At 39.8% G+C, this 22,433-nt stretch overlaps 1 protein-coding gene across 5 annotated transcripts in view; it reads left to right on the top strand.

Annotated features, from left to right (window-relative positions):
• The window catches only part of OCRL (OCRL inositol polyphosphate-5-phosphatase), a 67,948-nt gene that overhangs the window by 26,626 nt on the left and 18,889 nt on the right, over positions 1–22,433 (top strand). For all 5 annotated transcript variants that reach the window (XM_060183621.1, XM_060183619.1, XM_060183618.1 and 2 more), the window contains 14 exons: positions 1,609–1,719; positions 2,151–2,240; positions 3,233–3,353; positions 3,442–3,603; positions 4,802–4,903; positions 5,586–5,700; positions 7,667–7,783; positions 7,882–8,069; positions 11,859–11,970; positions 13,977–14,086; positions 16,434–16,569; positions 20,299–20,409; positions 21,113–21,278; positions 21,555–21,790. In XM_060183621.1, coding sequence (XP_060039604.1) covers positions 3,352–3,353; positions 3,442–3,603; positions 4,802–4,903; positions 5,586–5,700; positions 7,667–7,783; positions 7,882–8,069; positions 11,859–11,970; positions 13,977–14,086; positions 16,434–16,569; positions 20,299–20,409; positions 21,113–21,278; positions 21,555–21,790 — 1,557 coding nt within the window. In that variant the 5' untranslated portion in view covers positions 1,609–1,719; positions 2,151–2,240; positions 3,233–3,351. The remainder of the gene's footprint in view (positions 1–1,608; positions 1,720–2,150; positions 2,241–3,232; positions 3,354–3,441; positions 3,604–4,801; positions 4,904–5,585; positions 5,701–7,666; positions 7,784–7,881; positions 8,070–11,858; positions 11,971–13,976; positions 14,087–16,433; positions 16,570–20,298; positions 20,410–21,112; positions 21,279–21,554; positions 21,791–22,433) is intronic.

The following is a 22,433-nucleotide window of genomic DNA, read 5'->3' as shown; positions in this document are numbered from 1 at the left end:
AAGAATTAATAATAGACACCTGTAGCACTGTTAAACAAAGCTTCGACCCTGCAGTTGGGTATCAGAAGCTTGGACCTGAGTCCTCATACATGGTAATGTGTAAGCTCCGCCAGATGAGCTACCACCTGGCCCCTGAACTTTGCTTCTAATTAAGCTTATTTTTTAATTGGTTGTACTTAAAAGAGAACTCCTAGATATGTTATTATTTTTTTTTGCAGAATTAAAACATGCATTTTTCACTTCACTTAATGGGGTATAGATTCTTTTCAGAACGATTCAAACCAACCCTGGTATTATTTCCTTTTATTTTAAATTTAGTTTATAAATACAATTGCCTAGATACAGTCTGGGAACAAACTATGCATCTTTTTTTATTCCCTTCTTGCTTCAGATAGTCTTATTGTATGATCTGGATTTGAAACGATAGACATTTCTAGCTAGACAATAAGAGGAAAGTGGATGGGGTACTGATCTCTTGCAAAAATGTGGAGGTTCCTGCATTGACATCTGTGAGATATATCAGCAGGTAGGGGTCTATGTCTTTAGTCTGTGTGTAATTTCAGTAGGTATTCCATCCCCATATTACAATGCCCATTGGCGGTTTGTTAGCACCTCTTTTACTTTCTCTGTCTATCGCCACCACACGAAATCCTTATGTCTGGTAGTCATACTTCCTAAGTTAGAGATCTGGCATAGTTGTGATCTTGACCCTCTTTTTAAATTTTTTTAAAACTTTTTTTATTGTTGTTGTAGTTATTATTATTGCTGTTATTGATGTCATCATTGTTAGATAGGACAGAGAGAAATGGAGAGAGGAGGGGAAGACAGAGAGGGAGAGAGAAAGATAGACACTTGCAGACCTGCTTCACCACCTGTGAAGTGACCCGCCTGCAGGTAGGAAGCCCAGGGCTCAAACCAGGATTCTCACACCGGTCCTTGCACTGCTCAACTCCCAACCCTCTCTGTTTAAACTGATTAAGTTACAAATATGAGGGACTGGGTCTTGGTAAACCCAGTAAAGTGCATATGCCACAGTCCACAAGGACCTGGGCTTAAGTTTAAGCCCCTGGTCACCTGGGGGTGGTGGTGGTTCACAATTGATGAAGCAGTACTGCAGCTCTCTCCATCTCTCTCTCCCTCTCCCTCTCCCTCTCCCTCTCCCTCTCCCTCTCCCTTTCTCTGTTTATTTTTGCCTCCAGGGTTATCGCTGGGGCTCGATGCCTGCACTGTGAATCCACTGCTCCTGTGACCATTTTTTTTTTTTTGATAAGAGAGAGAAATTGAGAGGGGGAAGGGAAGGTAGAGAGGGAGAGATAGATAGACATCTACAGAACTGCTTCACCGCTTATGAGGTGAACCCCCCCCCATATACACACATAGGTGGGGAGCCAGGGGCTCAATCCTTTTGCAGCTCTTTGCATTTTGTATTATGTACACTTAACCCAGTGCACCACCGTCCACACCCCCTCTTTCTCTCCCCTTCCTATCTCCCCTTTATCTCTCAGTTTCTATCTAAAAATAAATTAAAAAATACAAATATGGTTCCAAGAAAACATATTCCATAGCTATCTGTATTTGGCTTTCAAGTTTTTGTTTGTTTGTTTTTAGGTGGCTGTAAAATTCGGGTTCAAGGGGACTGGATCAGAGAGCGCCGCTTTGAAATCCCTGATGAGGAACACTGTTTGAAGTTCCTCTCAGAAGTCCTTGCTGCTCAGGATGGTAACTCAGCAGTTTGCTTTCTACTAGTTGAATGGGAGTGAACTTCTCACTTGTTGATATAGTAGCAAGTGGCCTTTTTTTTTTTAGCACAAAACCCCACCCTTGTGCTTTGGTAGATGATGTTTTCTCTTCAGGAATGACCCCAGAGCCAGGTAAGGGAACACATATATTTAGCTCTAAGGCCCCGGAGCCACTTTCCATGCTTTTCAGTGACATGATATGGACAGTTTACCACACACTGTAATCCTTTTCCTCAGGAGATCCCAAGGCTACCCTCATGTTCTTAAGTTTCTTCCCTTCCATGGCTCTTCTTTCCCATTTAAGAATGGTGCTGGCCACCACATTTTAAAGAGTGCTGAGTGAATGACTTTTGGTACATTCCCCTTAAATAAGAGCTCCCCAGTTTCTGACCGTGGCCTTTATTTCTCCAGCTCAGTCCCAACTTCTTGTTCCAGAGCAAAAGGATTCATCCAACTGGTACCAGAAATTAGACACTAAGGAGAAACCTTCTGTTTTTTCAGGTACTGAAAAGTTTGATTTTTCGCTAGTGGCTAGGATCTTTTCTTTCCCCTTGGTTTCAGAGTCAGTAGATTTTTGTCTGAATGGGAGATAAGATAGCGGTGTAATGATGTCACTATGAGACATCTTCTGCTTTGGAGTTTTATCTTCAGCGGTTTTGTGGAGGCCATGTTCATTGACTAGTGTTCAGATCTTTTCCATGGCATGTTAGTACTTCAGGAGCCAGCTAGAGGGATAAGAAGGAGCACACTTCAGCGCCAGACGGTCTTGTTTGAATCTCACCCAGTTTTGTGACTTATCATTTATGTGACTGTGGTCAAGTTACTCTGCTATTCTAAGCTTTCTTTCTTTCTTTTCTTTTTTTTACCCCCAATATGTGAAGATTCTTCTTTTTTATACATAGAAATATTTTATTTATTTATTTACTGAGTAGAGATAGAAATCGAGAGGGATGAGGAAGACAGAGAGGGAGAAGGACACCTGCAACACTGCTTCACCACTTGTGAAGCTGCCCCCCATACAGGTAGGGACCTGGGACTTGAACCCACATCCTTGTGCATCGTCGTAACATATGCACTATACTGGGTGCACCTCCACCTGGCCCCTCAAGATGGGAAGATTCTTAATAGTCTCTACTTGTTGAGAGTCTCTGTAACCATTAAGTGAGATGATGATACGATCCCTTACTATCACTTAGATGTTGTGCTGTTTTCAATAAACATTAGCATTTATTATTTTGTTTCCAAATTAATGTAACTCAGTATTGTTCATGTTGATATGTCTGTGTTTCAAGGACAAATGTGCTGCCTCCCCCAATTTAAATTATCACTTATATGATACCTTCCTGATTGGCAATGCCACTGATAAAAAGTGATCAAATGAAAAAAAAAAAAAAACCACTGATCAAAACAAGGCCCACTCTATCCTAGATATGTTGAATGTCTTCTTCTCCTCCCAACCCCCTGCCCTGGACACCGGGTTCTATGCTCCTTAGGACTTCTTGGATTTGAGGATAACTTTTCGTCTATAAATTTGGACAAGAGAATAAATTCACAGAATCAGCCTACAGGGATTCATCGGGAACCTCCACCCCCACCCCCTTCCACGAATAGAATGTAAGTCTTATTTTGAAGCATAGTTCCCTTGTAGGAGAATTTTCTGTTTTAAGCACTTATGCTTTCGATTTCCTCATTTATTTGCTAGGCTTCCACGTGAAAAAGAAACCTCTAACAAGGAACAACCCAAAGTGACCAACACCATGAGGAAGCTCTTTGTACCAAACACCCAATCTGGGCAGCGGGAGGGCCTCATCAAACATATCCTGGCAAAACGCGAGAAAGAATATGTCAACATTCAGAGTTTCAGGTCAGACCCTCTTAGGAATGAGGCTAAAAGTTATTATGAATAGCAGAAAATGGCCTCTTGCATCCAAGGTATTCTTTTAAGTCAGAAACTAAAACACAATATGCTGGCCAATGGCACACATACCCTCACGTAATGTAAATGATACTCTTTACTTTAGGTTTTCTAATGACAAATGATACCATATCTATTAATGTTTCAGTCCACTCTTTGAGAACTAAATCAGGGTCACATTCACTAGAGAATTGTTCCAGCACATTCCATAAGCAAGTATACTTTTCTGCCTGACCTGATTTATTTTTTTCTTTCTATATTAGAAAATTTAAGTCGAACATCACCAGATCATTAACTTAATTACTTTGGTAGCTGAACTAAAGACCTTTTCACTCTGTTCCTCTTCATTGAAGTTCTCTCGTGGATTCTTTCCTCTCATATTTGTCATTTCCCCTTTACTAGTTCATATTCTCTTTTCTGAACTAAGTATGTATGGTGTGATGTGGCTTGTACCCCCATATGCAAGGCAACAACACTTGTCTTTGTTACTTATGAACAGCATGTCCTCTTCTAGTCCAAGATTCCAGTCCCATTTGCTATCCCATTATGCCTCTTTTAGTCTATTTAGTCATAACTATATCCCTATACTCAACCTTCCGGTTTTCTCCTATTCCCATGATGCTTATATTTGTATGTAAACAGTTAAAGTAGTCATGAGTTTTCCCTTCTGCTTTCCTCCTTAATATTATATCTGCCTCAACAGAATTTCCTACACAGATGTCCTTATAATCCTTTGGGAAATGAGATTCAACTACAACTCCTTATGGAGCAGTTAACCATGTTATTTAGACACACAGCACGAAGATACCTCTTTTCCACCCACAAACACTCCTTTCAAATGTGAATGTAGATGGAGTTTAATTGAACGGCAATAGGGTAAAGCAATTAACTGGTTTTTTTTTGTTTGTTTGTTTTTAAGTAGAGACTTTGTTCCTTTCTTTAGGTTCACCTAAGGTAAAAATTAGAGAAAATATGCTTACTGCCTTAGAAAAAGAAGACAAGTATTTCTTATGTACGTAGCAAAACACTTTCAGAAGTTACAGTGGCTTATTGTGAACATACCCTTGTGTAGACATGGTGAAAGAACTTCCATTGGTTCATACTTGACATTTGTTTTCAAATTATGTTTTTTGGTATTACACATTAGATTTTTTGTTGGAACTTGGAACGTGAATGGCCAGTCTCCTGATAGTGGGTTAGAACCTTGGCTGGACTGTGACCCGAATCCTCCTGATATCTACTGCATTGGGTAAAGAACACATCTAGAATTTCCTTTCAGATACATGTTTGGTGTTAATTTACATGACATTTTGCTTTCCTGTTTTAAACCTCTATAGTAAAAAAAAAAAAGAAAAAGAAAGGAAAGAACCCTAATGTAGACACTTGGTTAACTTGTATGTCAAACTTGTGAAAGCAGAAAGGAGTAGATCCCTACAATGCTCTAACAAAGCATCTAAAAACCCTTAGAAAATGACATTCTTCATATGATAGCAACTGACCCTTAAGGTCAGGCCTGACAGTGAGAATTCCTAGGGTATAAAAGCAAAACTCAGGCCAGGGAGATAGTATAATGCAAGACAACTTTCATGCCTGAGACTCTAAAGTCTCAGGTTTAATCCCTGGCACCACCATAAACTAGAGCTGAGCAGTGCTCTGGTAAAAGCAAACAGAAACAAAAGGCAAAACTCTACTGTTATCTATTATGAAATTTTATTGTTTACATTTATATATCCTAGGAATATACTGGTGGGGAGTCTTCTGCAAAGAAAGCTAATTGCGTTTAATGATTGACCTGAGTCAATAGAGCAGTTCTATATAATTTACCTCACACTCATTCCTTTTTTTCCCTTAATCTCTCAGAAAATGGGACAGGAGGTAGTCAGTGATAATCATAGGATATGTACAGATGTCACATTATCTTGCTTTCTCAGATTCCAAGAGCTGGACTTGAGCACAGAAGCCTTTTTCTATTTTGAATCTGTTAAGGAACAGGAATGGTCCATGGCTGTGGAGAGGGGTTTGCATTCCAAAGTCAAGTATAAGAAAGTAAGCCTCATTTAGTTCTTTTTTTAAAATACATAGTCAAATAGAACTCACTAGACCACTAGAAGGTACTTGGTTATCTATAACTTGTTCCAAAAAAAAAAAAAAACAGTTTAACTGAATTCTTTCCCATGTACAATACTGGAATCAGCCAAACTAATTCATTCTGTTTCCTAGAAAATTTTCCTTCCTTCATTTTTGATCCTATATTTTCATTGCTTAGGTAGCTTTTAGAAGGAAATGAAAGAATGTTATTCTCATAAACAATAATTAACATAAAATAAGTACATATGAGGTAACTGATTCATGCAGCAAGATTTTTAAGACTGTGAGTGTTCATTGGCATGTTAAGAACTGGATGCTTTACAGAAAAGCCCTTTGAAGCATGTGATGAGTGCATAGAGTATGCTTTGGGTCAGAGTGAGACTAGAAGTGTTGTGGCATTTAAATGAGTTCTAAACTTGCTTGTAAGTCAAGAGTGAGTTGACTTTAGCAAGGTCGGCTAATTTGTTGGTCTTTAGAAGGTCCATGATAGAAGTTACCACTAAGTTATTTTTATTACAGGGCTACCATTCTAAGCCTTTTAAAAGGAATCTGAACTGTGATGCTTATAGGGTGGGCTTAGAACTTTGGTGGATGGTGTGCTGACTTACAATGCATGGGTATACCTCTGAAATCTTTTGATTTTATAAAACTGTTAAATTACTGATAAAAATATTACACAAAAAGAATCATCTGAGTACTTTTCACTGAATCTTCTAAAAGTTGTGTTGGTAGTAGAATTCCTGAAAATGGAATTCTACCACTAAAGAAAGATAGAAACAGGCTAGCGGTATGGATTGGCCTGTCAATGCCCATATTCATCAGAGAAGCAATTACAGAAGCCAGAACTCCCATCTTGTGCTCCCTATAAAGAATTTTAGTCCATACTCCCAGAGGGAGAGAAATGATAGGGGAAGATGACCAGAGGGCTCTGAAACCCAATTGCATCAGGACCCAGAGAGAGAAGAGGAAAAAAGGAAGAAAGGATGAGAAGGCAAGATCACAGAAAAAAAAAAAGCATGTTCACACATACACACACACACACACACACACACACACACACACACACACAAACTTATAGAAATAATAGTCAATCCATATCTGCAACCTTATCTGCAAGCTTCAGAGAACTACTGTAGCCTCTACTGGAGAGAATGGGGACACAGAACTCTTGTGGTGGGAACAGTGCAGAATTATACTCTTGTTACCTTACAGCTTTGTAAATAAATATTAAGTCACTAATAACTTTTTTAAAGATAGAATTCTATGCAGGCAAGGGAGATAGCATAATGTAACTTTATGCAAATGACTTTCATGCCTGAAGCTCCAAATACCCCAGTTCAATCCCCATATTTCAGACATACATATAGCTCTGGTTTTCAGGTTAAAGATAAAATTAAAAGGAGTGCTATTTTATAAATTTAAGTTTCTTAGGAAATTTCTAAATAGGGGGCCCCGGTCCTCACCTGCAGCGCAAAGCTTCACAAGTTGTGAAAAAGGTCTCTCTACCTCTCTATAACTTCCTCCTCTCTCAATTTCTCTGTCTCTATCCAATAATAATTAAAATAAAAAAATAAATAAAATGTATAACCAGGAAGGAGAGGAACTGAGATAAGCTAGAGTAGAGGTTTTATGTTTATTATTTGATATTTTGTAAATGCTCGCTTCTCTTGGTAAGCTAAACAATGCATCTAGAGCTGAGTCTACTTCTTGTTCCCAAAGATTTTACTCTTATTGGTCAGAACCATATAAGAACTTCCCCAGAGAAATTTTGTTTTCTCTTCATAAGGGTTCCACTGGGAAATTGGAACATTTGGATTCAGATTTGAGAACCATTATGGAAATTAGTAGCAAAACTAGTTATGGAAAGCTAGCTGTGTGCTAAACGGTATTAGCAAAACCATTGATAATTCCCTGGAACTCACAGGTTCAACTAGTCCGTCTTGTTGGGATGATGCTCCTGATATTTGCCAGAAAGGATCAGTGGCGATACATCCGTGATGTTGCTACAGAAACAGTTGGAACTGGAATCATGGGGAAAATGGTGAGTTCCTCTGGAAACGAACTCATTATTTGTGTCTGTGCCAGGTTCAGTCACTAGAGCTACCTGTGCTAACTACAAATGATTTCTCTTGCTAACAGGGAAACAAAGGTGGGGTAGCTGTGAGGTTTGTATTTCACAACACTACCTTCTGCATTGTCAACTCCCACCTGGCCGCTCATGTAGAAGACTTTGAGAGAAGGAATCAAGATTATAAGGACATCTGTGCACGAATGAGTTTTGTGGTCCCAAATCAGACCCTCCCACAGCTGAACATCATGAAACATGAGTGAGTGTTTAAGTCACCTGTAGCCTTTGGGCAGTGGGGGCTGAGAAGATGCTAAGTGTGATGAAAACTGGGAAGCTGTGAAGCGAATTTGGAAGACTGAGGGGGTTGTCCTTGGGAGTTGGGGATCACAGAAAAGAGGGCTTAAGTCACTTGCACGTTTAAAAAGTGATTTGGATATGTTAAGTGAAATTTATTGTGAATGATTTTTTCACTTGTGTCTTCCACTTTTAGATACAACTACTAGGAGAATTTTGATTTGTGATGTGCGTTCTGTTCTTTCGAATAGTGTTCTAGGTGCCATGTACATGTACACACACTTGTTATTGATTTTAATTTTTCATGATGTGTAGGGAACTGACCCAGGCTTTATGCATGTGGAATACCATGAAAATGCTTCCTTAATTTTTATTCTATTATATATTTCAAGAGAGATGGGGGGCAGGTGGTGGAGCACCTGGTTAAGTGCACATGTTACAGTGTGCAAGGACCCAGGTTCAAGTCCCTGGTCTCCACCTGTAGCAGGGAAAGCTTCATGAGTAGTGAAGCAGGGCTGCATGTGTCTCTCTGTCTCTTTCCCTCTCGATCTCCCTCCTCCCCTCTCAATTTCTCTCTGTCTCTATCCAATAATAAATAAATAGATAAATAATATTTAAAAAATAAAAGAGATGGAGGAAAGAGACACCAAAGCACTCCACCATACTTAGAATACCCGTAGTGTTATAAAAAAACTTGTTTATTCAGTTTATTATGGGTCTGTTTCTAAGCCCAGATCTATAGATCTGCACTATGTGTTGTTTTATTTAATTATTTACTTTTGGCTCGACAACATTTCTTAATGGCTATGAATCATTAAAGATAAAGGTGGCAAAGTATTGGGCTGTTGGAAAATTCATGACATCTTTTCTTTCTTTTTTGTTTGTTTGCTTGCTTGCTTATTTGTTTTACCAGCTCTGGTTTGTGGTGGTGCATGGGATTGAACCTGGGACTTAGGATCCTCAGGCATGAGAATCTGTTTGCATAATCATTATGCTATCTACCTCTTCCCCATAATGTATTTTTCTATGCAAAAATGCATCATGACTTTCTTGACTACTCAAATGGCTCATGCCTGCATGCCTGCTTTGCCATGCATAGGGCTCAAGTTTGAGTATTGCCTCCATTGCATTGAAGGAAGCTTTGGTGCTGTGGTGTCTTCTCCCCATCTCTATGCCTCTCTAAAAGACCTGGAGCAATGAACCCCTAGCAACAGCAACAGAAGGGGGTAGTAAAAACACCATGGGATCAATCAGCTATTACTGATAGATCAGTAAAAGTGAGACTTAATAAGGATAGAAGCAATCAGTTATGGAATGGATTGGATGGCAAAAAATGGTAAGTTTAGTTGTGAAGAGGTTTTACTAATTGGTTGGGGAGATAACCCGGCCAGCTAGAGCACCAGCTCACATAACTGAGACCCCAGAGGCTGCAGGTTCAATCCTCAGTCCCACTTTATGCCTGAGCAAGTGCTCTGGTCCCCTCTTCCTCCTCCTTTTTCTAAATAAATAAGTAAATAATTCTTAAAGAAAATTTAAAGATATTTAAAGAAATATTGGGGGAGGGGAGGGCAGTAGGGCAGCGGGTTAAGCGCACATGGCACAAAGCTCAAGGACCAGCGTAAGGATCCCTGTTTGAGCCCCCGGCTCCCCACCTGCAGGGGGGTCGTTTCACAAGTGATGAAGCAGGTCTGCAGGTGTCTGTTTTTCTCTCCCCCTCTGTCTTCCCTTCCTCTCTCCATTTCTCTCTTTCCTATCCAACTACAATGACATCATCAACAACAACAATAATAATAACCACAACGATAAAACAACAAGGGCAATGGGGGGGTGAAATGGCTTCCAGGAGCAGTGGATTTGTGGTGCAGGCACCGAGCCCCAGCAATAACCCTGGAGGCAAAAAAAAAAAAAAAGAAATATTGGGTGGGGAGACAGCATGATGGTTTTGCAAAAAGATTTTCATGCCTGAGGCTCCAAATTCCCAGATATTCAGTCCCCCACATCAACATAGACCAGAGCTGAACAGTGCTCTGGAGTCAGTGTCTGTCTGTCTGTCTGACTCTCTCTCTCTCTCTTTCTCTGCCTCTCTCTCTTATTAAAATAAAATATATTTTTAAAAGAAATTATGCTATCACTATTAATTAAAATTCAGAGAAGGTGATGTGATATGAATCAGTTGTTTTGAGATTGGAACTAGTAGGAAGAAAAGATTTTAGGGGTATTCGAATCAATTGAGAACAGAATAATTGAGGAAAGACTAGGGGGAGGGTAGTGATATTGGCCGGCCTCTGTATTGTCTCAGCAATTAGGATGATATGGAATTGTTTCACAGTGGTAATGTCATAAAGTTACTCTGTAAATTCAGTTCCTCAGGATTCCAGAAACTGTATGTTGTGCTTAAAGTTGGCCAGGTGACCCACACAGAGCTGGAGATAGCTTGCAGCTGCATTCATTCTGGCGTGGTAGTTTCAACAGCTCCCCTGGTAAGACTCTCAGCTTACCTAGGAGTCTGTTGTCATGATTGGGAGCCGGTCATTTTCCTTCCTGCCTGGGACTTCGACTGTGCATCTGGGGCATGGGTAGACAGATTGGTCCCAGAGAAGAGCCTGGACTTACTCTTCTAGTGGGCTCTGCCTGGGAGAGCTGTTCTCAGATTGTGCAGACATTAGCAGAGAGCCTGCAGAATGTCAGGGCTCAGAGAGGCAGAAAGCATTCAGATTATCTCTCCTCTTGAGACCTGGCAGGCAGCCAGGCAAGATTTTGAAGTTAGTCCTGAAAATAAGCTGCATGCTTCTTAGGCAGTTAACTCCTTGGCTTCTGAATCCCCTACTTACTCTGTATTCGTCAGTTTTGTTCTTTTCTTTTCTTTTTTTTTTAAATATTCCCTTTTGTTGCCCTTGTTTTATTGTTGTAGTTGTTGATGTCGTTGTTGTTGGATAGGACAGGGAGGAATCAAGAAAGGAGCGGAAGACGGGGGAAAGAAAGACAGACAGCTGCAGACCTGCTTCACTGCCTGTGAAATGACTCCCCTTCAGGTGGGGAGCTGGGGGCTCGAACCGGGCCTTGTGCTTTGCACCGCCTGTGCTTAACCTGCTGTGCTACCGCCTGACTCCCCAGTTGTGTTCTTTACAGAAGGAGAACCACCTTCTAAAACTGATTATTTTGATCAAGGTAGTGCTGGTTTACAAGACTATAGACATTTTTATTTGTTTATTTTGCCTCCAGGGTTACTGCTGGGGCTCGGTGCCTGTACTACAAATCCACTGCTCCTGGAGGCCATTTTTCCCATTTTGTTGCCCTGTTATTGTTGTTGTTGTGATCTTTATTGCTGTTTTTGTTGGATAGGACAGAGAGAAAACAAGAGAGGAGGGAAATATGGGGAGAGAAAGACAGACACCTGCACTTGCAGGTGGGGTGTCAGGGGTTTGAACCAGGATCCTTATGCCACTCCTTGCGATTCACACCATGTGTGCTTTACCTGCTGCACTACCACCTGGCCCCCCGACTGTATACAATTTAAGAGTCCAGTTCCACACATCTTCAAATGTATATCATCACCCCACACCCACCACCAAACTACCAGTGTCCCTCCAGTAAAGTCAACTGACAGTACTGCCCCCTCCCCCAATAATTATAGCTCAACTCCCTTGTCAGATGATAAATGGATCCATGTCAATTATCTAACTCATTTTCTTCTCTGATTGATTTCTATGCTGACTTTTACTACTTCTGTTCGTATATATTTCCTGATCCTCAGTGTTGTGATCTGGTTGGGAGATTTGAATTATAGACTTTGCATGCCTGATGCCAATGAAGTAAAGAGTCTTATTAGCAAGAATGACCTTCAGAGACTCTTGAAATTTGACCAGGTAAGTACATTTTCACTTAATGGGTGTTTTCCTAGATAGCAGATAAGAGTGTCAGCCTTGTGAGAAAGTGCCTTGGAGGTGTGTCTGGCTCTAGAAATAGATGAAAAGCTCTTCTGGTCTTGGGGAATCAGTGTGAGGAGGGATAACGAGGGAAGACACACCATTTATGGTGGTTTCATTAGGTCCTTTAGTGGGAGGAGGGAAATAGCTTTAGTAAGTAAAAATAACACCAGGATTTATTGATTAAGTTTTTATCAAGAAGAGATTTGAGAGATTTTTGTATACTCAAGTTGGAGAATGGGTGGGGTTAATTGGACTACACTTCCTGGAGGAAGTGGGCCCTTGGCTATGTTGATGTGGTTTGGCAGATAGAACAGGGAAAGCTGCTTGTATGATTGCTTGGCAGTCACAGCAAGTTTGGAGGTAAAGGGGGAGCCTGGAGAGGGGCAGGGGAAGCATGGACAGGGCTTATCTGTGAGAAATAGTCAAGACTGTGGTCAGTTAGGAGCTGACTGAGAAGTTCGGGCTAATTGGTGGATAATACTAAAACCTGTGGTAAAAGCATTAATTCAATAATGTTTATATAAAACTTGATATTCGGTGGCCTGGTTTTCTGCCAAATTGCTTCAGAACCTGGCACATGACTTGGATTTTTACTTCAGCATCTGGATAATAGCTGCTGAAGATGAATGCTTTGTATAAAGGAAGCAGTGGTCTCAACTCGATTTGAATGTCTGTGTTTATGTAAGCCTTTCTGGCCTTCCCATAGTCCAAATTCTAGTGCTTTACAATAGGTTGGGTTATGCAATGAATCTGTTGCCTTTTTCTTTTGTATTGAGGTGGATTGGCTATTTTTTTTTTTTGCATTTTTTCTCTATCTTGCCTCCAGATGGGGTATAGTTGGAAAAAATTCTGTCTTAAATAATTCTGTAAAATATTTGAGGGACAGTGACTTTCAGAATGATCTGTAATTATCACTGGAATTTGGAATTGTCAAACTGTTGAATTTTAAAATTAGTCTTTTCAACATTTAAGTTATTTTTAAAAAGATTTATTTTTAAATTTGATTATACATATATATATACATATACATATATATATATATATACATATATATATATATATGGGAGAGGGAGTGAGAGAGATACTGAGATTCATATGAGAAAAGCCAGAGTGCCACTCCATTACATATGGCACTGGAAATCAAACCAGGAGTCTCAGGCATGCAAGTCCCATGCTCTACCTGCTGAACTATTCCCCAAGACAGCACCTATGTGCCATTTAAAAAGAAAATGAAATTGTTCCATCTAGCTCCTGAACTTACCATTATTTAGATTTTAATTTTCTATTTTATCCCAACCACTATCAGTAATAATAATAAAAAATTAGTAGGAGACAGGCGGTAGCACAGCGGGTTAAGCAAAGGTGGCACAAAGTGCACGGACTGGCCTAAGGATCCTGGTTTGAGCCCCCGGCTCCCCACCTGCAGGGGAGTCGCTTCACAGGCGGTGAAGCAGGCCTGCAGGTGTCTGTCTTTCTCTCGCTCTCTCTGTCTTCCCCTTCTCTCTCCATTTCTCTCTGTCTTATCCAACAACAACGACATCAATAGTAACTACAACAATAAAACAATAAGGGCAACAAAAGGGAATAAATTAATTTTAAAAATTAGTGATGTACTTATAATGAGTATCCTATATGAGCATGGGTTTACATACTATGAGAATGGCAACATTTAATTCATAAGGTACAGAATTACTTTTTTTTTAAATATGAGCACTGCTCAATTCCAACTATTGGTGCTGGGGATCAAATCCAGAACCTCTCACATGCAAGTCCTGTGCCACTAGTGCTGTGTGACTCCCTGGCCCAGATATTTCATTTATGTAGTGTAACTATTGCAAAGATTCCAGGACTAGATATTTCAAAGTGATTGACCAATATAATAATCACTTATATTAAGATGGTAGTACCCTGCTTATATGGTGTTTACTGCTTTCTGTTTCTAGCTAAATATTCAGCGTACTCAGAAAAAAGCTTTTGTTGACTTCATGGAAGGCGACATCAAATTCACCCCCACTTATAAGTATGACTCTAAAACAGACCGATGGGATTCCAGGTAAAGTATTGAGAACCTTGTTATGAAATAGATCTGATCTTCTGTCCTTTCATATTAATGGAAGGACAAGGCACTTTTTTAAGCCATCTCATAAAAGGATAGAAAAGCCTAATGGCTCTGTGCAATTGCAGAAGAGTTTTAAATCCACATGTACTCAAAGTTAAGGTTATTTTAGGAACGTATTGCTTCTAAGTCAAGGACATTTTATGGGCTGATTTATATCACCTTGGCCAACTTCTTAGATTTGTGCTTTCCTAATCTTGCCCTTTTCCTTACCTATTGCCCTGTTTTGAACAATTTCTCAAGCGTTTAACTCAGGTTATCAGAAAATGAAAGCAGAGAGCCTTGAAAGACACTTTTAGCACAGTGGCTTTCAAACCTGGTACACATTAGAATCTTTGGGCCTGACCTCTGCTACTGTGGGAGAAAGCTAAAACCCACTGTCTGGGGGGAGGGCTTTTCACTTCCCATTTCTCCCAGTGAGGTATCCCTGTTAGTACATTCCTGCTAATCATTTAGCACCTACTGCTCTCTGTGTATTTGTTTCTTGTGCTTTCTTAACTGGCTCAGTCAGGATGCCTGCAAAAGCAAAGAATACCTAGGCATGTTCAGTTTCCATAGACTCAGAAATCACCACAGTGGTGTGGGGAGGGAGTAGCTCATGTCTGTGCTCTGAGGCAGCTGGTCAGCAAATGCAAAGTGGCACCAACAGATCTTTGTGCACTTGCCATGTTTCTTGCATTCACGAGACTTAAGAGTCAGCCAAAGAATTACAGATAAGGGCTTATTAGTGTCACCTGGATCAGGTGCAAAACATGTTGATTTTTTAAAAAGATTTTCTTTTCAGATTTTGTTATTTTTATTTTTTTATTAGTGATTTAATATCGATTTACAAAATTATGAGTTAACGGGCATAATTCTGCACTGTTCCTACCACCACAGCTCTGTATCCCCATTCCCTCTATTGGAAATTGCAGTAGTTCTCCCCGGGTCACAAATATGGGTTGACTATTATTTCTAGTTCTATTTCTATCTCTATTTATTGACCATTGGAATTGGAGTTCAGAACCGTCTGGTTATCTTCTATCATTTCTCCTCCTCTGATATGGACCAAAATTCTTTTTTCTTCTTTTTGAATATGTTACTTTATTTTGATGAGACAAAAAGATTAAAGAGAGACAAGGAGAGAAAGACTAGAACACTGCACAGCTCTTGCTTATTGTGATGCTGGGGATTCAACCTGGGACTTTATACCTGAACCTTAGGTGTGAAAGTCTTTTGCATAACCATCATGTTACCTTCTCAGCCCGTGGACCAGAATTCTTTATGGGGTGCATAAGGTGGAAGTTCTGGCTTCTGTAATTGCTTCTCCACTGGACATGAGGATTGACAGGTCGATCCATACCCCCAGCCTGTTTCTATCTTTCCCTAGTGGGGTAGGGCTCTAGTGAAGTTAGGGTCTGAGGTGTTGCTTATTTCAGTAGGCTTGTCCTCAACCCTTAGTGTTCTGTGTTGTACTCACATGCTTAGGTCATAATTCATATCTATTCAAAGACACTAAACTTAGCAACTGTTATAGCTATCTCAAAGGCCAGGTGGTGGCACACCTGGTTAACTGCACATAATAGTGAATGCAAGGACCCTCGCAAGAATCCCGGTTTGAGCCTCTCTCTCCCCACCTGCAGGGGGGTGGGGACACACTTGACAAGCGGTGAAGCAGGACTGCAGATTTCTTTCTTTCTCCTGCTCTATCATCCCCTCCTCTCTCAATTTCTCTCTGTCCTACCAAATGGGAAAAAAATGACCACCAGGAGCAGTGGATTCGTAGTGCCAGCACTGAGCCCCAGCAATAACCCTGGAGGCAGAGAGAGAGAGAGAGAGTAGCACTGTTACTCATCTCCAGAGATTAAGGCCAGTCTATTTTTTTTTTAGGTTTTATTAGTCATATCTCTTTTATGAAGTGGCACTGTAGTTCATAAAGCAAAGAAAGAGGAAGTGTTCTGAGTATAACCCTGCCTTCGGAGGATTTCATAAGAAGGCAGTATTATATTTCCTCCTAGGGAAATATTGTTAAAAGTATAATTCTAGTCTTGAAACACCACTTACTCATTCATTAGGTAACTATTCATTGAACACCACATGCTGTGCTAGAGGCTGAGGATTCATGGCAGTCAAGCAGACACAGTTCATTTATAGAGCTTGTGATTTAGTAGGAAAGATAATAGTTGAGATCATTAAGGAAGAAGAAGCACATAACAAGAGGACCTAACTGAGGACTGAACCAGTGTGGTAGGTATTATGTTCTTGTGTGGTATGTTCTCTTTATAATTCCTTTCCTTATTTGCAGTGGGAAATGTCGAGTTCCAGCCTGGTGTGACCGAATTCTCTGGAGAGGAATAAATATTAATCAGCTTCATTATCGGAGTCACATGGAACTAAAAACCAGTGACCACAAGCCTGTTAGTGCCCTCTTCAATATTGGGGTAAACACTTGTTTGTTCATTTGTTTTTGTGTTGTGTCTATTCTTAGAGCATTATTTAGACTCAAAGCACATTGTAATTCAGTAAGCCATAACTGTTTCCATAACCAAATAATCATTTACAGCATTGAGGAGTCCTTTTTGACTCTCTTAAATGCTGTCCAGATGGGTTTTGACTTGCTGAGTGTTTCAGAGACACAGATTTTTCCCATGATGCATAGTAGTTGGCTAGTAACTTTTAGCTGTAGAAGCAAGACTGTCTACATGAGACAAGCTAGAAGCTAAGATTTTTGTTTTTTAAGGATGAGCAGTTTTTCATCAGATAGATACTAAGAAGGTGAAGCACTGGGAATGAGGTTCCAAGCAGAGAACTGCGGACAGTAAGAGCAAAGGCACAGGCAAGTCATGGTACAACCAAACTTGTATATTTCCTTACGAGGCATGTTGTCAGCCTTACTGTAGTGTAGTCTTCCCATCCAGGAGCAAAGTTTTTTTGTTTGTTTGTTTGTTTTGCATCCTGTATTGGACTGAGGGTCAATCACTTACTGTTACATTTCTATTGTGAGTAGACTTTTTTTTTCAGATCCTATTTTCTAGCTGTTATTAGTATGGAGAACTAATATCTAATAATTCTGTTGATTTAATTCATCATATCTAATAGAGTTATAATACTGTACTTTTGGGGCCAGGTGGTAGAGCACCTGGTTGAGTACATGTTACAATGCACAAGGATCCTGGTTCAAGCCCCTAGTCCCCCACCTGCAGGGGGAAAGCTTCACACGTGGTGAAGCAGGGCTGCAGGTGTCTCTGTCTCTCTCTCCGTCTCTATTTCCCCCTTTCCTTTCAATTTCTGGCTATCTCTATCCAATAAATAAAGGTAATTAAAAAAATATTCTAGTTTTTCAGACATAAAATTTCAGTCTCTATGGAGCAGTGCTTGCTTGGATGTACTCCCTAGCTAATCTTAGATTTCCCTCTCATTTCCACCATTCTCTGTATAACTGTGGAAGGTGTATGTAGTTTCTGTGTACCTCACTTTCTTCCTCTGTAGAAGAGGGATAGCATGGAGATCTGCTTATGAAGTATAAGATCACTGATGAGTCTAAGACATACAGAAAATGTAAAAAAGCATAATAGAACAGATTTTTCTCTGTGTATGTTTATTAAAAAAAAGAATAAAATATTTTCTTAAATAAGTATCAACCATGTGCCTTACCCTACTTTAGGGCATTTCATTTATATACAAAATTAGTTCTTAGCCTTAGAGTAGATTTTAAATGTTATTGAGATAATCATGACATGTCTTGTCCATTTTGAAAATTTTAAAGGTACATATTTTTTAAATTTTGATGTTGAGAGTGACAAGTACCACTCACCAGTGGCATATACTGTATCAGGAATCAAATCTAGGGCTTCAAGCATGCAGATCCTTTAATCTGCCACTAAACTATCTCCTTAACCCATTTTGTACTTCTGAAATAATAATGAGTAATAATAGCAAGTCTTCCTCAAATAGTAACTAGCATGTGTCAGAGACACTGCTAGGCAGTTTATCCACATCTGATTTACTCTTCACAGCAATGCTCTGAGTTAAATATTTCTCATAGGACACAAAAGCAAATAGAGAACCAATGAATTTAAGTAATGTCTGTAAGTGCAGTCAGCTAGAAAGAGAACTGAGATTCAGATCTTAAATCTGTTTAACTCCCAAAGCTATAATGTACTTTTTCTACCACCCCATAATAATTCTATGGTTCCAGAGAATGTATTGGCTAGATATACCTTCAGATGCTGCTTTTCAGCTCATCTAGTTTCTAGTTTGTATCTGTGGGCTTCTTTGTTTTCTTCCTTTGAGTTTTCTTAATCAGTTTTCAAAAGGGTATCTTTCATCAAAACATTAATCTTTTTGGTTTATTCAGCTATGTGTGGCTTTTAGATTTGTATTTTTTTTAGAACCTTAGAATATTTGTAATACACTACCCAAATTAATCCAGCCACATTTCTGGTGTGTGTGTGTGTGTGTGTGTGTGTGTGTGTGTGTAATAAACATCTACTTACCAGTTTTTAATACTTTTAAAACTATATGGGACTTTTAAAATGTTTTCTTTTTTCCAAAAAAATGCAAATCATATTTACAGACTAGACATGGTCTTCAACCCCTCTTCTGTTTTTCGATCCCAGTTAACCTCACTCCCATCTTTGCCCAAACCCTCACCTGGGCAACTACCTTTAGGAATTTCTCTCTCTCTAGATCAGCACTATTCAATAGATTTTTTTTCTATGATTATAAACATAATCATGATAGTACAGTAGGTATTGAACTTTGAAGTGACTTGGGCTACCAGAACTGAATTCACCACTCTATATAATTTGAATTAATTTAAATTCAAATGCCCCTAAGCGACTGCTGGCTATTGTATTAAACTTTGCAGGTCTTGACCTTTGCATATGCATTTCTTTTCACCCATATACAATACAGGATTGCTTTGTGTGTTGATGTTTGAATATCATAAGTGGTTTAGCACTGTGTGTTGCTTTTTTTTTTAATTTAATGGAGTGCCTTAGACACCTGTCCATGTTGTAGCATAAAAACCTAACCTAGTTCCTTATACTTTTCTTCTTTTTTTAAACATTTATTTATTCCCCTTTGTTGCCCTTGTTTTACTGTTGTAGTTATTATTGTTGTTGTTATTGATGTCATTGTTGTTGGATAAGACAGAGAGAAATGGAGAGAGGAGGGGAAGATAGAGAGAGGGAGAAAAAGATAGACACCTGCAGACCTGCTTCACCACCTGTGAAGCAACCCCCTGCAGGGGGAGCGGGGGGGGGGGCGGGGAGGGGGCTTGAACCAGGCTCCTTACACCTGTCCTTGTGCTTTGCACCATGTGCACTTATCCCGCTGCGCTGCTGCCCGACTCCGTACTTTTCTTCTTAATCCCTAATTTTGTTGGCCATTTCATTTTCTAAAATGGGTGCACCAGGTGCTTTTCCCCTCCATTATTCTTGATGTGCCATTAAGGGCCATAATGATTATAATACACCGAGCAAAACTTTGATTTTATTAAGTAACCACCCCATAGTTTGGACTCTTGGGAAGGATATGATTAGAGGCTTTAAAAACCACAGTGTAGTTTTACCACTACTGTCATCCGTGAGTTTAACGAAGAGACCAACTGTTCAGTGGCCAATTAACTTCAGAAGATTTGCTGGGGGCGGGCTGGTAATGGGATCTGTTGCAGTGGCTGTAAACTTGGGTGGACATAGAATGGCCTAGAGTTAAAAAAAATGTAAATGTATGAGCTGAACCATGAGAGATTATGATTGCTAGACTAAAGCGTCTGCATTTTTAAATTTTACTTGAGTCAGTCCTCTCCTCCTATCTTCCTCATTAATAAGTAAGTAAAATCTTACAGAAAAAAAATAATCAACTTCAAAAAAAAAGAGAAAGAAAGAAAGAAAGAAAGAAAGAAAGAAAGAAAGAAAGAAAGAAAGAAAGAAAGAAAGAAAAGGAACTCCCGGAGAGACAAAAGCACACAGACTAAATAAGAATCTGTTTTCTTTCTGGTGAAACTTGTGGAGGAAACAAGATTATCAGAAAATGTTTGAGACACTGTTCGCACCAGTCTATTTGCAAAGGATTGCTGTAACGATCAGTTGTAGATTCTTAGGTAATCTCCAAGGAAGTTGAGCTAGGAAAATGTAAGACTGAAAAGAGGATTCATTTTCTTTCAGGTGAAGGTTGTGGATGAACGGAGGTATCGGAAAGTGTTTGAAGATATTGTGCGCATCATGGACAGAATGGAAAATGATTTCCTTCCTTCCTTAGAACTCAGTAGGAGGGAGGTGAGCAAAAACACATGGCTGTCTTACCTTTTGCTTGTGGTGAACAGAGGGAAAATGAGGTTATTACTTAGACAGCACATCAAAGTGATATAGATCATTTATATTGAAGTCTGCTCCAATCCCAGCATTGCCATTTAGTACTGGGCTGTTTGGAAAAGTTGTGACACATTTTTTGCATAGAAAAACACATCAGAACTTTTCAATAGATAGATATATGATCATCGCCAAGTGTCTTACCCTATCAGACCGTAGGTTCCTCTTCTGGATAGAGTCAGTTGTGAAAATCACATAAGCTTGAATACATGCAAAACTCTTAAAGCAGTACCTGGCATATAGTTAGTTAGCCAATAGACATCTATTCTTATTTAATATTTCCAAGGTGCTGGTTGATTCATATCTCAGGAACCAGGACTTGGACATAGCATGAATATACCAAAACAGGCTGGGATTATCCAGTTAGGATCCCAGGAACAATCAGGGTACCCCTAGAGAAGTAGCAACGGGCACCTAGCTCCTCTGCTGATAGGAGTTTAATAGTAAATGAGAAGGGATGGTGTACAGAAAACTCAGTTGGTCAGTGCATACAGCAGCTGCATACTAGGTTAGTAATGCCCTTATTCCTTAATCATATTCTCTGGAATAATCCCACTGACTGACTTCCCCTACTAGTGATGCATGTTTGTGTCTGTCTGTTATTCCCCAGTTTGTGTTTGAGAATGTGAAGTTTCGGCAACTACAAAAGGAGAAGTTCCAGATCAGCAACAATGGACAGGTTCCCTGCCATTTTTCTTTCATCCCTAAACTTAATGACACCCAGTACTGCAAGCCATGGCTTCGGGCTGAACCTTTTGAGGGCTACTTGGAGCCAAGTGAGTTTCCCCTTTACCACTGTCTCTGCTTGCACTGTCTGTGCTGTCTCCTCGTGTCTCCCAGCCCCTCCCTTTGTTTAACTTCTTGTTTTCTAACCAATGGTCTCTCACCTTCACTGTTGTACTGGGGATATCTCTTTTGTGTGCCCCATCTCTCCTTCATCACTTGATTTTTATTTATTATCTGTTTTTAGAGGATGCTTCTGTCGGCTCTCGGCCCCTTTTTGCTTTTCTTCTGGAAGGTTCTGTTACCATGTGCCTTCTCTTACATTTCAGATGAGACAGTGGACATCTCCCTCGATGTGTACGTCAGCAAAGACTCTGTGACCATTTTGAACTCAGGGGAAGATAAGATTGAGGATATCCTTGTCCTTCACCTGGACCGAGGCAAAGATTACTTCTTGACTATCAGTGGAAACTACCTTCCCAGTTGTTTTGGTACATCCTTAGAGGCTTTGTGCCGAATGAAAAGGCCAATCCGAGAAGTTCCTGTTACCAAACTCATAGACCTGGTAAGAAGCATCCTAAACATGAACCTCTTAGAAACTATTTGCAATACATAGGGGATGTCTTCATTGTCTCTTGTGCTTTCGCTCCCTCTCTTTTATTTTACTTGGTGGGATGGGGCAGGGGAAGACTCGCAAGTGGTAAGTAAGAATAGTGCTTTACTTTAGCAGTACTTTGATTAAACCTAAAAGGAAAGAAGAGAGCAAGGGTAATCTGAAATTGCCTCTTCACTGGAATATAACAGGTAATATTAAATTTGTTGAATTAAATAAAGGGCTCCTTTCTCAAGGATTAATGTTTATTTGTTGCACTCATCATACTTCCAAGTCATTTTTGGTTAAAATTAGCATCTATGTGCAGTACAGTAAGTAGAGAAGGTAGAATTATCCTCATGAAACATGAGAAAGCTGAGGCCAAGAGAGAATAACTTGCCCAGAGTCAAGTACAGTAGTGACAAATCTTTCCCCAGATTTCCCAACTCCCAGTTCTATACTACTCACTCTGTCATCATATCTAATCAAACTTGACTGCCTGTTGTAGCCCAGAGCTCCAAGTACACCTTGGACCCACCTACTTCAGAACCCTGATGGTCCTTACACAATTACAACTTCTCTCCTGCTCCTCTCTAGCAGCAGAACGGAGATCCCA

This window comes from Erinaceus europaeus, chromosome X, assembly GCF_950295315.1.
Source record: "Erinaceus europaeus chromosome X, mEriEur2.1, whole genome shotgun sequence".
Taxonomy (NCBI): domain Eukaryota; kingdom Metazoa; phylum Chordata; class Mammalia; order Eulipotyphla; family Erinaceidae; genus Erinaceus; species Erinaceus europaeus.
Note: the sequence above shows the minus strand (reverse complement) of the source record. Positions and strands in the feature narration are given on the sequence as shown.